This window comes from Aquarana catesbeiana, linkage group LG08 (genome assembly GCF_042186555.1).
Source record: "Aquarana catesbeiana isolate 2022-GZ linkage group LG08, ASM4218655v1, whole genome shotgun sequence".
Lineage (NCBI taxonomy): Eukaryota > Metazoa > Chordata > Amphibia > Anura > Ranidae > Aquarana > Aquarana catesbeiana.
In genome coordinates, this window is record NC_133331.1 from 103,702,224 (window position 1) to 103,718,004 (window position 15,781).

A 15,781-nucleotide genomic window follows, 5' to 3' on the forward strand; every position below is an offset into this window, starting at 1 on the left:
ATCACAGGAAGCTCCTGCACAGAAGCAATGTTTTATACTAGATTACTGAATGGATATGCAAGAAATACACAAAAGATACCAACGTTCAAGTAAAGATACACATGCCTCTAGTATTCAATGTTGCTTGAAACTTGCAGTCCTTTGTGTATTTGCGTATCTCAGAGTTCAGCTTTAAAGTAATCAAAATTTTAATGTGAATACATGACAAATAAATGATACCATGAACCAAACATGAAGCAGAACTGTAAAACTGCAAAAAAGAATGTATATTTATCACATCATGTGTTTTTGTTTTAATGATCCTACTATAAGAAGAGTAAAGGTAATTATTATATACCCATTACTGCCCTGTTTGAGTGGGACAGTCACAAATAGTGGATAGCCAAAGAGGGCTATTTTAAAAGGGTTTGGAGTGGTACTCTATCCAAAACCTTACATTTGGATTGAGAGGATAGAGTTTAAAACATATTTTTCCCTGTAGTTACATTTCTCCTTACTTACTGTCTCGAGGTCCACCTGTCACCAGGAAAAGAAGTGAAGGTAGAATTCCAAACAGAGAAACAGCAATAAAAACCTGACAGAGGCTCTAACCCTTCGCCACTCTGCTACAAAAGTGTTTTTGTTGTTTTCTGTATCTTTATTGGGAAGACTTCCTCTGGCTTCTTGTTTCAATAACCACCTGTCACCAAGAAAATAAGTGAGGGGTTATATCCCAAAAGGGGACAGCAAAAAATACCTAAGAAGTTCGAACACATCCCACACTCCACACCAAATTTTGGCTGGAGTTTTAAATAACGTGTTCATATGCAAATGGTGCTATACTATTTTGTGGATGAAAATATATTATATAAAAAAGCTGGAGACTTTTAGCATTCATAGCCAAGCTGGACATCCAATCTCTCCTATCAGGTATATTTTTAGAACACAGTAGACTCTTTGATAATTCCAGTACTACTTTGAGAATAAAAAGACTCTTTTACTTTGAGCACTGTCTGATCATATAAATATTACATATTTGCCATGAGCATTTTTTTTTACCACAATGGATACAATATAAAAAAACACATGTAATTTTTATGCAGATCTCTATAAAATTAACATCACAAGAGATTGTGCCACAACAGGAAGTTTCAATCTTCCTATAGAGCCAGCAGGCACTTTGGTTTATTTACGTGGTGAGAGCTGGAAGTGAAAATCTACACAACATAAGAAACATATTGTATGTATCATATATAGACAGTTAAGGCAACAATTCCATAGTTTGAAGTAACCTTCATGAATAATTGATTTGACATTAAAATCATACCTATATGCTAATTTAATAGGAAATGTAAAGGGCAGAATGGCATCAGGAGACTAAGCTCTCCCAGACTTTAAAACTGTGTAGCAGATCCAGCATCCATTCCCACATCAGTTACAGTAAACTTCTCACTCAGTAGGTCAATTGTCATAGAAGCAAAAAGAATCTCCACATAGTGTAAAACCATTTATATTGAATTTATTAAAAGAATATTGCACTTACATCCAACAGGAAGAAAACAGGCATATCATCATAAAATCCAATAATCATAGTAATCGAACGCAGTTGTTAGATGAACATCAACTTGACATGTTTCGTCTGATAAGACATTATCTGGAATATTCCATATAAATGGTTTTACACTATGTAGAGATTCTTTTTGCTTCTATGACAATTGACCTACTGAGTGAGAAGTTTACTGTGACTGATGTGGGAACGGATGCTGGATCTGCTTGCTACACAGTTTTAAAGTCTGGGGGAGCTTAGTCTCCTGATGCCCATCTGACTCTATGGGGGTTATTTACTAAAGGAAAATCCACTTTGCACTGAAATTGCACTAGAGAGTGCACTTAAAGTGCACTTGGAAGTAAAGTCACTACAGATCCGAGGGGGATATGCAGGGAAAATAAAAAACAGCATTTTAGCTTGCACATGATTGGATGATAAAATCAGCAGAGCTTCCACTCATTTCAGATCTACCCCTTAGATTTAGAGCGACTGCACTTCCAAGTACACTTTCAGTGCAAAGTGGATTTACCTTTCATAAATAACCCCCTATGTTAATAACATCTGAGTCCACACCATCCGGTAAGTGCCATTTGAACCTATATACTGGTGATGGCTTACACACCGTGGTGATCTTTGGAATATTCTATCAATATGGAAGTTTGATACACTTTGTGTTTTTTATATTTATAAACATTTTCTTTTTGATGTCACATATGGACTATAATTTACATACATAAGTGAATGGTCCAATCTTGAAAGGATTGTATTATACACTATTTTTCTGATCAATATATGTCACTTTCTGAATAAGTCACTGTATATTGATGTACATGTATATAGCACAGTACTTTTTAACTTTCTAGAGCCATGACATCTGCCTGAGTCGATTCACAAAGCCTTTGGTGCCAAGAGAATTCCTGGTAGTTGAAGGCTGAATGAGTAGGAGAGGAGCATCATCTTAACCTGTAGTGTAGTCACATGACACTGAGGGGAAAATGCTTTGCACTGCACTGCATGACACAAGTAAAAGCTACAATATTAATCAACTTATATAGACAAAGGTAGAGGTGGAGGCAACACATACAATCCAATCTTTGATGGCACTGCAAGTGACAAAGCTGCCATCATTTTTCTGCAGTGCCATAACTACACCCCAGGGATTGCTGCAATTAGACTGTATGCTCTTCTGTACCGATGTAAATGATTTGTATAGAGTTGTAAAGCACTGCAGCATATTTTGGTGCTATATAAAAGAATAAAATAAAAATATTTAAGTCACGTGCCTGGTTTAGAGACTATTTTAGGGTGGCTTTTGCTCAGGATACAAAATGGATTTTCTCACCCTGTAAACAGGCCACAGGTACACTTTAAAAATGTCACATCTATTTCAAGGAAATGTGGAAGAGGCAGTCTAGAGTCCACTGGTTTTGTGTAGCTTTATGTCAGCATTTTTCTCACAGTTAAAATAATTTTAACAAACTAGTTATTATTCTCCAGCTATATGTGTCATAAATGCTCTTCTGAGAAATTAGGTTAAGGGGAATCTAAAGTGTGTTTATTACTTTAGACCTGCATGTGAAAGTGGCCATCTATATATATTATAGTTTGCCATTTAATATGCACAAAAGTCAGCAGTGTTTGCATATTGCATTTGCAAGCTTTTCTTTGTCATGCCACACAATGGTTGTACTCTAAAATGCTCAATGACATTAGATGACAGCCTCATGATCCAACCAGATAGGTGATGATCCAGCAGAGGCTTCTTAGTTGTTTTTGCCAGGTAAGGTTTTGTAGAGGTGTCTGCAGCATGCTACCTCTCCCTAACAGCTATATGTGAAATGATGCCTGATATGACCGATCATGTATAGGACCACCATAATAAAGTGCCAGCGGGTGGCCAGAGGTGTTTCTGCCCATGTAAATATTCTTTAGTGTCTAGGGCAGCTTTAGAAAGCAGGACTTTTAGGTTGATTTACTAAAGGCAAATAGACTAGGCACTTTGCAAAGTGCAGTTGCTTAGTAAATGAGCAGAAGCTCTTCTGACTTTCATTGTCCAATCATGTGCAAGCAAAAATGCTGTTTTTTTTTTTTTTTTCGTTTTTTTCCCCCTTGCACATGATTGGGTATTCTTTGTAAAGTGAAGGTTTAACTTATTTACTAAGCTCTGGGGCAACTGCACTTGTGCCTTTATTAAACCAACCCCTTTATCTCAGTTGTTGATTAGAGACTGAAAGAGTCCACTAAAATTTAGGCTTCAATGATAAGAATTCTCAAATCTGTATATGGAATACAATAACAGAAATGGGTAATAAAAAGTGATCATACACTATAAATTCCTACAAAATAAACTCTCACATGGTAACTAATGGCATGAATATTTGAGTTTAGCAGCATATAGTTCTATCCTGTAAATCATGAAACATATATTTCTAAAATTGCATGATAAGAAAACATATTGACCCTCTCCCAAGAAAAAGATACATAAAAAAAAAAATACATGAGAACACGGTAAATGGCACTGCAATATATGAAATGATGAGTTACCATATTTATCGGCGTATAACACGCACTTTTTTCCCCTGAAAATCAGGGGAAAATCGTGGGTGCGTATTATACGCCGATCCCCCGCCGATTGTAAGCTTTTCGGCCGATCTCAGCGGCTTTTAGATTTTCTCTGCGGCTTTGAAAATGGCGCCGCCGTTCTCGGCCGCTTTCGGCCATTCTCGGCGGCTCTCGCCCGCCTTCGGCCATTCTCGACAGGTCTCGGCCGCTTTCGGCAATTCTCGGCAGTCCTTGGCCATTCTCGACGGCTTTCGGCCATTCTCTGCGCCTCTCGCAGTCCCGCGGGAGCCGCCGAAAGCCGAGTGCGTCCGAGAGCGTCCGAGAGCCGCCGAGAATGGCCGAAAGCAGCCGAGAGCCGCCGAGAATGGCCAAAAGCGGCCGAGAACGGCGGCGCCATTTTCAAAGCCGCCGAGAAAAGCTGCACAGATGCACAGACTACAGATGGACACTAACAAGGCTGCAATGGGGACAAGGCTGCAATGGGGGACAAGGCTGCAATGAGGACAAGGCTGCAATGGGGACAAGGCTGCAATGGGGACAAGGCTGCAATGGGGGACAAGGCTGCAATGGGGACAAGGCTGCAATGGGGGACAAGGCTGCAATGGGGACAAGGCTGCAATGGGGACAAGGCTGCAATGGGGACAAGGCTGCAATGGGGGACAAGGCTGCAATGGGGGACAATGCTGCAATGGGGGACAATGCTGCAATGAGGGGCAAGGCTGCAATCAGGGACAACACTACAGATGGACACTGACAAGGCTGCAGATGGACACTGATGAGGCTGCATTGATGGGCATTTAAATGTAAGTTTTTTTCCTTAAACTTTCCTCCTAAAAGTTTTTTCCTTAAAATTCCCTCCTAAACTTGGGGTGCGTGTTATACGCCGGCGCGTGTTATACGCCGATAAATACGGTATTTAAAATCTTAAACAGTTTCTCCAGCTGAAAAAAAAACATTATGTAAGGCAAGCATACACAGTCCAGAAAGGCAGGAGCACATGACCTGGCTGGTTTTCAAAAAGGAAAGAGAAGAACCCTAAAGCTGCCCATAGACAGATATTTTTTTTTCCATTCAGCTAGCAGGCAGAAAAAAATAAAAAAGACTACTCCATCCACAAAAAACAGGTTAATGGAGGAATCCATCCCTCTGGAACAATTGATTCTGACAGGGCTCCTGCTCTTCCTGCTAGGTTTTGGCTGTAGCCAACGATCAAGAATAGTTTTCCAACATTCTCCTTTGACAGAGCAAGGTTGGCCACATGCTGATCGAAATTTAGCTGGTCCCTGCTGAACCAGCCGAATTTTGATCCGTCTATGGCTAGCTTTAGCAAGCAGGGCCCTTGTATCACCTTGATTCCTGTCTTTCCCCTGAGTATAAGTAGGAAGTCATAATGCAGGTGCAAAAACAGTACTTATGAGTTAGTTGGGGCTTTCCATTCAGCAGGTAGCATGAGATGGAATACCCTTAAAAATGTCAGCACACTTTTATGCCAGATACAACACTACACAATGTGGTTTATTGCCCAACTCCAAGGACTCTGCAAACCCCCAGGGTCTGTTCGAAAAAAACATTTCATCATCCTCCTTCAAATTTTCTTTACTGCAGAGTTAAAAGTCAATTTGACTCCACTAACCATTAGAAAATGAAAAGATATTTACTAAAACAAAACAATTTGAACAAAATTCTACTAGAGTATGGCCAGTCAAAGACTACTGGCCATTGCCACAACTCCTGCCTGTTCTTAAATAGTAGTTCTACCCTGAGGTCCCTCATCCAATATGGGGGTCACAAAACCGAGTGCTATTTACACAATACGCTCAGTTTAACCCTAAGGAGAAAAGTTACTATTTAACTGGAGAATCCATTTAATTTTGATAACCATACAAAATGCTGCATCATTTTACAAAGCACATTAAAAAATGTGCCCACTACAGAAAAGGTAAATTAACAAGGATATAAAAGACAGGTTAAGCTGCATAAGCACACCACAAGCCACTCTCATTTTAAACAGCATTAAAAAAGCAAACTGTCACTTTCAACAGATAAGGAGAATTTTGAAAAGTCTAGGTTTTAGTATATCTGCCAAGCTTTCCACCCCGCGGCACACTCCACCGCCAGCAGTGGCTCAATAAGCATCAAAAGACAAATATTCCATTTGAAAGTAAGCTTAAAGGTTGAAAAGGTACAGTAAAAAGTAAGGTTCAAAACACACATTTTGACACTAAAAAGGAAATCCAAATAAAAATAATAAATGGAGACAGACGGAATTATTATAAAACCGCTATGCTTTCAAAACCCAAGAAAAAGAAAACATATACACAGCTGGAGGGTTCATTAGTAAACAGAATACATTGTGCAAGTTTCTGCAAGTGTAAAAATAGACTTTTTCTCCAACTATTGTATTACTTTGGTGCTGTGTACTTAAGACAAAAATAAGATACTCTCAAGTCTAAGAACTTGAATTTATTTTTTTGGTCTAGGTTTATTGCTTTAGCTTTGATAGAAGCAACCACTGAGTTTTTCTACATACTTTCTACCCCCCAAAAAAAATTATTTACGTGTGAATACCACGCTTCACCAAAAGTATAGTATGCCTTTCCTAAAAGTCAGCCAATGATTTACAGAAAAGGTTCTTTGGTTCCTTTTGGCCTATATCACCATAAGCCGAATAGCCATGCTAGTTGGGTTACTATTTACCAAAAATTACTAATTTTTTTAAAACAAGATTTTAATTTTTTTTTTCCTTGTATCCCATCCATGCCAAATGAAAGTTTTATTAAAAACTCTCTCAGTTGCCATCAATGTATGCTTTTTTTACCTTGATCTCAGACAATTGAACATTTTATATACTGTTCGAAAATCAAAATAAGCAACTTTGCTTTTAAAATAAATTATCTATGTTGTCCCTGTATATTTGCACATAATTGAAGTAACCATAATAGCCAATCAAATATTCTATGCTTGGCGAAAGGTACAAGAACAACTCTCTTCTCTGTTTTTCTTGCACTATCAATTCTAAAAGAAACTTTGACACAGGAAGAGCAAGCAGAGAGCATCTTATAAGACTGTATAATGAATAAGGTGGGACCAAAACAGTCCAACTAAATGTTACAGCGAAGGTGCCCCATCATCCTCAACCCAAATCTATAATGCTTTAAAAAGCCTTGTTTATTCTTTTCATAATAATTGGAAGACAAAAATGTAAAGAGCTTGTTTAAAAATTGATTGAATAACACTGTATAGAAATTCTGTGGCAGCTTCAAGATACCACTATTAGTGTGGAACAAACACTTTATGTAAAAGAAATGTTTTTAAAACTATTAAAAAAAGCCCAGATGAGGTGGTCCAGTTTTTCCTACCTTCCATGGTGTAATACGGCCATTTTTAGTTTAGGCCAATGACCTGAACTCCTAGATATTAAGAGGTAAATAATTACATAGCAAGGTGATTTCATTGATGCGGAGATTGAAGGATAGGATTAAGGCTTTTTACTGTTGTGAGGACTCATATGATTTAGCGCTACATCTGCAGCTCATATGCCTTTATATTCCTTATATTCCTCATGTCAGATGGTCAATCGGACCTTTTGTTATGTATGAAATGTCACCTATGTGAAACTAATAACGAATGTTTCTATCCTTAATGGATTGTATGCTGTTTCTAAACTTATTAAATAAAGATTACTTAAAAAAAAGAGGTAAATAACCAGTTGGATCCCCTACTCCCAGTAGTTAGGTAGATGCAGCTACAAAACGTTCCTCAGAACAATATATCCATTCACTAGAACCTTAATGTTGGTTCTAAAATGTACAGTATGTCACACAAAGAACTCTTATTGCAGAAGGTCAATTCGGGAGATTCCATATGGACCGATCAAAAATAAATTTGGGGCCTCTTCTTGACTTTATGCTTCAGTGATCCATATCGCACCTGGAAAACAATGAGACATCTTGATATGAAATCTATCCAGGATCTCAGAAAGCTAAAAGTTATTTCAACTGCATTAATAACAGATGAAAATATAACAAGAGAATTTTAGAACATACATGTACGTCGCCACCAGGATGCTTGACTTATAATAAAATAAATGAGACTTAAAGCATACAAGAGCCTTCCTGTGTCTATGTGGACCTATATTCATGGAAATCTACCAAACTAAAGCACATTTCCAACATTAAAAGGTCACCCAAAAGCGAGGTAGGTGAAGCCTTTTACTTCTTGGTCATTCTTGGTCATTCTAGGAGCAATACCTTCTTTCCCTAGATCCCAATACTAAATAACTTTACTACACTATAATCATTGAAAGGTAAGCTAACAATATATATTTTTTAAACTGGTATTAGATATACTTTAAATGCAGATTTCACCTTCAAAGCCAAAAGTTATAAACAAATCTGGTGTTTTAAAGTAAAAACCATTACTAGTTTTCGGTTAGAAGCCTTGCAAGGTTTTTTTTTTAGCTGTGTCACTCTTAGGCTGCTTTCAGACTGGGGCGGGCGGGCGTCGGCGATACTTAGCGCCGCTTTACCGTCGTTTTAGCTGCGCTATTCGGCCACTAGCGGGGTGGTTTTAACCCTCGCTAGCGGCCGGAAAAGGGTTAAAAGCGCCGCGGCAGCGGCGGGTTTGCGGCGCTGCCCCATTGTTTTCAATGGGAAGGGGCACTTTAGGAGCGGGAATACACCGCTCCTATAGTGCTGCAAAGATGCGGCTTGCAGGACTTTTTGACCGTCCTGCAAGCGCACCGCCCCACACTGGAGACACAGGAGAGGCACATTACAAGCGCTATACAGGCGCTTTTTTTAGCGCTGTAGCACCTGTAAAGCGCCTCAGTGTGAAAGTAGCCTTAGGATAATTCACCCTCTCTCTTTGTCATGGTGACCACTGCCACTGAAACAAAATTTGAGGTCAAATACAAATTAATATGACTGTAATCAGAACATGAAGATGACACATCTGTAATGGTGGAACTGCCAAAAGTGAGATTTCTTCTTTTTGGGTAACATTTCCACTCCCTTCCTGTCATGTCTTTAGCACAGAAAATGGAGGGAAATTTCTCTTTGGAAGGTACAGACAGCACTACAATCCGATGTTATCTAAAACTAAAATACCAGTTTTAGATTGGATGGACCCCTTAATAAAAATACATTTGTTTCCAAATTGACACCTCTATATTCTTTACTGGACTTCATCAGTAAAAGATGTTGTTGCTAAGGGCAACAAGAAATTATCTTTTTTAGAACAGTAGGTCCACTGTCTACAAAAAAGGAACCATTCCCAAAGAAGATGTGCAAAAGCTGTAGTGCTACCAACCTCTAGTGGTAAGAACCGACCTGCGAATATGGTGGGCAGAAGCATGCACCATACTAATACCACCAACCAGCATAACATGTTGCTGAGGCAAGGTCCTATCACACAATTTCCGTCGGAAAATCCGACCGTGTGTACGGGGCATAAGAAAGTCAAGGTACAATGACTTGCAGTTCTAGACAAAGAAATGTATAAAACCCTTAAATGCACTCTGGAAAATATACGGTGATATACGTAAAACCGTAAAAAAAAGTCATAATAAACTCTACAAACAAATGCTTATACACTCACCGGCCACTTTATTAGGTACACCAATTGCTTGGTAACACCAGTTTCTAATCAGCCAATTCCTTGGCAGCAACTCAACACATTTAGGCATGTAGACATGGTGAAGAGGACTTGCTAAAGTTCAAACCAAGCATCAGAATGGGAAAGAAAGGGGATTTAAATGGCTTTGAATGTGGCATGGTTGTTGGTGCCAGATGGGCTGGTCTGAGTATTTCAAAAACTGCTAATCTACTGGGATTTTCATGCACAACTGTCTCTAGGGTTTACAGAGAATGGTCTGAAAAAGAGAAAATATCCAGTGAGCGGAAGTTGTGTGGATGAAAATGCCTGGTTGAAACAACGTATAACACAAGCTATGATACACACAAAAATGGAAGGAATTATACTCGATCAACTTGATAAATTTAATACACTCTGGCTTCCATGGATAACCCATTTCCTACCATCAAATTTAGACTATTCCCTACTTTTACCCTAGTTGTTTCACCATTTTATGGTCAAAATTACATATGACTATGCTTCTATTGAGTTAACCTACCCCCTTTTGAAGACCCCACACCCTCCCAACCTCCTTTCAGTTCCCACCCCATTTCCCCACATAAGTTACTTTACTTTCACTATAAACGACAGTGGGAATATCTTATTTTACTCTCATACCAAATTACACCTTGATAGTAGGATATTAATCGGTTTTTAAACAACTTTTCCTGATCTGCAATAGGGGTGTTCTGTTAGGTACCCGGTCATCTGGGATTACCGGGCCACATAGCCGGACCTTGGGACCTTGGCCCTGGATGTCTGGATACCTTTTTAGGACATCCTAATGATAACTGATTAATTAATAAATATTTTGACCTCTATCCTTTACTCCCTAATATATGACACATTATCTATATCTCCCTTATACAATTTATTATAGAAATATTCATCATAAGAATCATATCCTATATTTATATTGATTGTTAAAATTCCCACATTCCTTTTATATTGTATCTACGCTACTGCAATATTATATTATCTGCTTTTTTTTTTTTTACTTCAAGAAGTTATTCCTGAAAACTTATTTGTTATTTTTATACAATGTTAAAAATTGTATGATTAATATGTAATGATTTATTCTCAACAAACTATTTAAAAGAAAATGCCTGGTTGATGTCAGAGGTCAAAGGAGAATGGGCAGACTGGTTTGAGATGACAGAAAGGCAACAGTAACGCAAATAACAACTTTTTACAACCAAGGTATGCAGAATACAATCTCTGAGTGCACAACACATAGAACCTTCAAGCAGATGGGCTACAGCAGCAGACAGCAGAAGACCACACCAGGTGCCATTGCTTCAGATAAGTACAGGAAACTGAGGCACAATTCGCACAGACTCAACAAAATTGGACAACAGAAGATTGGAAAAGCGTTGCCTGGTCTGACCAGTCTCGATTTTACCTGCGACATTTAGATGGTAGGTTCAGAATTTGGCGTAAACAACATGAAAGCATCCTGCCTTGTATCAACGGTTCAGGCTGGTGTGTAATGGTGTGGGGGATATTTTCTTGGCACACTTTGGGCCCCTTAGTACCAATTGAGCATCGTTTAAACGTCACGGCCTACCTGAGGATTGTTGCTGACCATGTCCATCCCTTTATGACTACAGTGTACCCATCTTCTGATGGCTCCTTCCAGCAGGATAATGCACCATGTCACAAAGCTCAAATCATCTCACCACTGGTTTCTTGAACATGACAATGGGTTCACTGTACTCCAATGGCCTCAACAGTCACCAGATCTCAATCAAATAGAGCACCTTTGGGATGTGATGAAATTCACATCATGGATGTTCAGCAGACAAATCTGCAGCAACTGTGTGATGCCTTCATGTCAATATGGACCAAAATCTCTGAGGAATGTTTCCAACACCTTGTTGAATCTATGCCATGAAGAATTAAGACAGTTCTGAAGGCAAAAGGGGGCCCAACTAGCAAGGTGTAGCAAGTGGCCGGTGATTGTATATTCTACCTAAAATCTCTAAAAAGCTATTACAGTATTTTTTCCTGCAAAACATTTGATGCATCAGGCACCTTAGTAAGTACTGTAATTACATTTCTTTTTGTTCTCTCTACAGTGCCAAAAACTGAACCCCCACTGTCGATATATTCTGCCAAATACTAAAAAGCAACGCTTTAACAAAGCATAATTAGCGCTGATGGCTCGTGTATACCTGAAAACTAGCTTGGCAGTTGTAGAGTACAGAGCCTTGTGAAAAAAAGATGCAACTAAGGGTCAAAAACAAATATAATGAGGCTTGTTCTATTTCCTCCTGACACCGTCTTGCTAGAAGCCTTCCCAGAAAAGGCAATATAATTGTGATAGCCTGCGATTGGCTATAGTTTATCTTCAATATATTACTGTGAATCATCTCTGCCTCTGCTTTCTGGCAGGGAACACTTTCTTCTATGAACATATGGAGGAAGGAGAGGGGGGAGAGCATGCAGTTCACTTGGAGTTTAATAAAACACATACTAGCTCTGGGTCTGCATTGTGCTGCTCATACAACACTCCTGCCAAGAGAAACTAGCTGTGTTTATTAATGTATACACAATGAGAAGCCAACTTGTTCCAACCGACTAGATTAGGCCTGGTCAGCTCATGCCCACCCACACCCGGACCTCAGTATATGAAACAGCAATCTAAAGGGGGGGGGGGGGGGGGGTGATTAGCAGAGGACAACCTTGTCCTAAGTCATTCCTGTAAAAAAGGGAGGAGCTAAACTCTATTTTAGAAAATAAAAACAAAAAGCCCTTCCTTTAATGGGGCATTTTAACTAATTTATATTTAAAAAGATGTGCATTATTGTATTATTTCTAATTTTAACAAAGTATACAAATACATGAGGAAAATCCCTGTTCCATAATGATTGATATGTAAGAGAAAAGAAAAAGCAGCAAATAACATTCATGCTGTGATTTCTAAAAGACCAGTACTGGATACATGAATGTCAATGTCCTTTATAATTGTCTTACTTACGGCCCATACACACGATCCAAAAATCAGACGACAGATCGTCCGTTTTTTTTGGGGGGGGGGGGGGTTTTGCACGCTAGTCGCATATTGAAAATGGAGAAGTTATTAAAGCTACGAAAATTCTCATACGACAGAATAAAAAATCAGAAGTGATGTCATGTGTTGTAGTGTATTTCTATTGTATTTTCAGACGACAACTGTACTGATTAAACAAAAATCGTACATTCTGGTATCATACGAGAACAATTTTCGCGTTTGTCCGATCACATAATATCGGATGAACTGTCGTGACTGGCTCTCGAAAGCTCTATACTAACGATCCGATTATCCTAAGATTGCTTCTAACGCTGTATTTTTCATCCGATTTTCGGATTGTGTACGGGCCATTAGTAATGTTTGGGTGTACGTAGGACTGTCATAAATAGGTCCAATGTTCAATCAAGCACCCAAATAACACCTCCTGCAACACTCTACAGCAGGGGTCTCAAACTGGCGGCCCTCCAGCTGTTGCAGAACTGCAAGTCCCATCATCCCTCTGCCTGTGGGAGTCATGCTTGTAACTGTCTTGGAATGCCTCATGGGACTTGTAGTTCTGCAACAGCTGCAGGGCCGCCAGGTTGAGACCCCTGCTCTACAGCAATTGTGACATCTGCTAATTGTTACTAAAGCTGACCACACACTTGTAGAATTTTGTAAATTCAATTTTCTAATAGTTGATAGAAGCAAAGCAATGTTTGTTTTCAACTGTAGTGATAAAAAAACATTCAGAGAAGCAGAATGTACCAAAATTGTACATTTTGTAATGGAACCTGTTTGATACTTCTGGGCATCCGTTGCATCCAAAGCAGCGTACAAACAGCCTGTGTCAGTCAATAGAAGCGCAGTGGATGCATGGACTCATTTGCACATTTAAATCTGAAACCTATGCAGGAAAGGGGTCCCGATAGCAGGCAGTTTGCATCTAGGGTTGTGCACCTGTCCCTCCACGCCTGTCAAACTTGGATGTGCGGGTGAATTCATACAGCTGCTGCATCTCCATTGACTATCATAGGCTGCCTGCACACAGCTCAATGGATGCATAAGCAAACAGCTCTTCATGATGTATGGAGGCCCATGTGAGAGAGCCCTAATGTCATCTATTGGCAGATAAAATGTACTGCTACATAGGTAAAATGAGTCTTGAATCTAAAGTCTTGAAGATATCCACTCCTTCATCATTAGTTGTTTGAAAAGCTATACTAATCCCCACCAGTGATTAATTATTGTTTTTTCAATGTCTGCAGACCAGTAACTAGTTGAAAAGAAGTAGTTTGCTACTTAAAATATTTTCACACTCCCAGCGAACATGGAGAGGGAAATCTATGAACATCTATAACCCAATTGCAAGCAGCACCTTATGCAGCGTACACACGAGCGTACTTTTCGTCCGGACTGGTCCGACGGACCGACTCTGGCAGACAATCCGATCGTGTGTGGGCTTCATCAGACCTTCAGCGGACTTTTCCAGTTGAAAATCTGACGGACTTTAGATTTAAAAAATGCTTCAAATCTTTCCGACCGACTCGAGTCTGGTGGAAAAGTCCGCTAGTCTGTATGCTAGTCCGACGTACGAAAACCCACGCTAGGTCAGCTATTGGCTACTGGCTATCAACTTCCTTATTTTAGTCCGGTCGTACCTCATCAAGTACGAATCCATTGGACTTTGGTGTGATCGTGTGTAGGCAAGTCCGTTCGTTCAAAAGTCCATCAAAAGTCCGACGAAAGTCCGCCGGAATGGCCGTCGGACTTTTGTTGCCGAAAAGTCCGCTCGTGTGTACGCAGCCTTAGGCCTTAAAGTTGCACAATCGGAACACACAGGGCTGGATTTGCTAAAAGGCTAAAAGGCAAATAGACTGTGCAATTTGCAAGGGAATTTGCTCCAGAGCTTAGTAAATAGGGCAAAGCTTCACTTTGCAAAGAGTATCCAATGAAAAGTTGGATGCAAGGAAAATAATAATAAAGAAAAAAAAAAGCATTTTTGCTTGCACATGAGGACATAAGGTCATCAAGAACCAGAAATGCCTCTAAGTATTCAAAAATTATTTTTAACATAATTATTAAAGAGAAAGTAAACTTTCATGCATTGTTTGTATCTATAGGTAAGCCTATAACAAGGCACACCTATAGGTACTGTAAATATCTCCTAAATGTGGCCGTTCAGGAGATATTTACTGTAAATGCAGCCGATTACGGCATCGGTGCATGCGCTCTGAATGACAGGCAACCCGTGCCGTTTCTTCAGAACCCTGTGCCTTGACCGGCGGATCCAGCATGCATGCGCAGGAGTGATATCGCGCGGCTCCGGCCAATCACACAGCTGGAGTCCACTGACCCAGAAGAAAGGTGGGCGAAGATGCCTCCAGCGGTGATGACGAGGACTTCGTTTGCAGGTAAGGTTAACATAAGGTGCTAGTATGTGATGCATGCTAGCACATTATGCCTATACTTTTGCAAATCAGAAAAAAACAAAAAAACAACGCTTTACTTCCTTTCCAAGAAATACTGGTCAAAACCAGAATGCAGTCACATTTCCAGGGGCAAACATTGTCTTTCAGTGTTCATATTTAGGCAAAGCCTTATATGCTGGTATTCCTTCATTTCTGATCACACTTAGAACACCCAATAATCTGCAAAAAAATCTTGGCTTGGAGTGGCTTTTCTAACATTTGGTGCACTTTAATTTTATCAAAACAAAATGCACAGCATACCTCCTTGCGGCCTTTTACAACCTTAACGGATCTCATGCTCTGTGACCTCCGAAGTCCCTTCTGAGAATATGTTTCATCCTCCGAATGTGCCTCCTCTGTTTCCTCATCTGTTTTGTCATCTCCAGAATCTTTTCTTAATGAGCCAAGCCCTATGTAAACACAAAGAAAAAGGACACTGCATAAAAATGGCAGCACACAGGCTAAACTAATGCTCCTAATGATTACACACCAAGCATTAATCAATACACAGGGACTGGAGAAAGCAGCAGTCTGAAACAGCAATCTGTAAACAGCATTTCAAATCTTTTCCTAATAGAAAATCCTCATCAGTGT

At 39.6% G+C, this 15,781-nt stretch overlaps 1 protein-coding gene across 2 annotated transcripts in view; it reads right to left on the reverse strand.

The window, feature by feature from the left end:
* Nucleotides 1–5,937: 5,937 nt before the first annotated feature.
* Nucleotides 5,938–15,781, reverse strand: part of REEP3 (receptor accessory protein 3) — a 204,206-nt gene continuing 194,362 nt past the window's right edge. For both annotated transcript variants that reach the window (XM_073596249.1, XM_073596247.1), the window contains exons 7-8: nucleotides 15,449–15,597; nucleotides 5,938–8,020 (exon numbers count right to left, since the gene is read on the reverse strand). In XM_073596249.1, coding sequence (XP_073452350.1) covers nucleotides 7,964–8,020; nucleotides 15,449–15,597 — 206 coding nt within the window. In that variant the 3' untranslated portion in view covers nucleotides 5,938–7,963. The remainder of the gene's footprint in view (nucleotides 8,021–15,448; nucleotides 15,598–15,781) is intronic.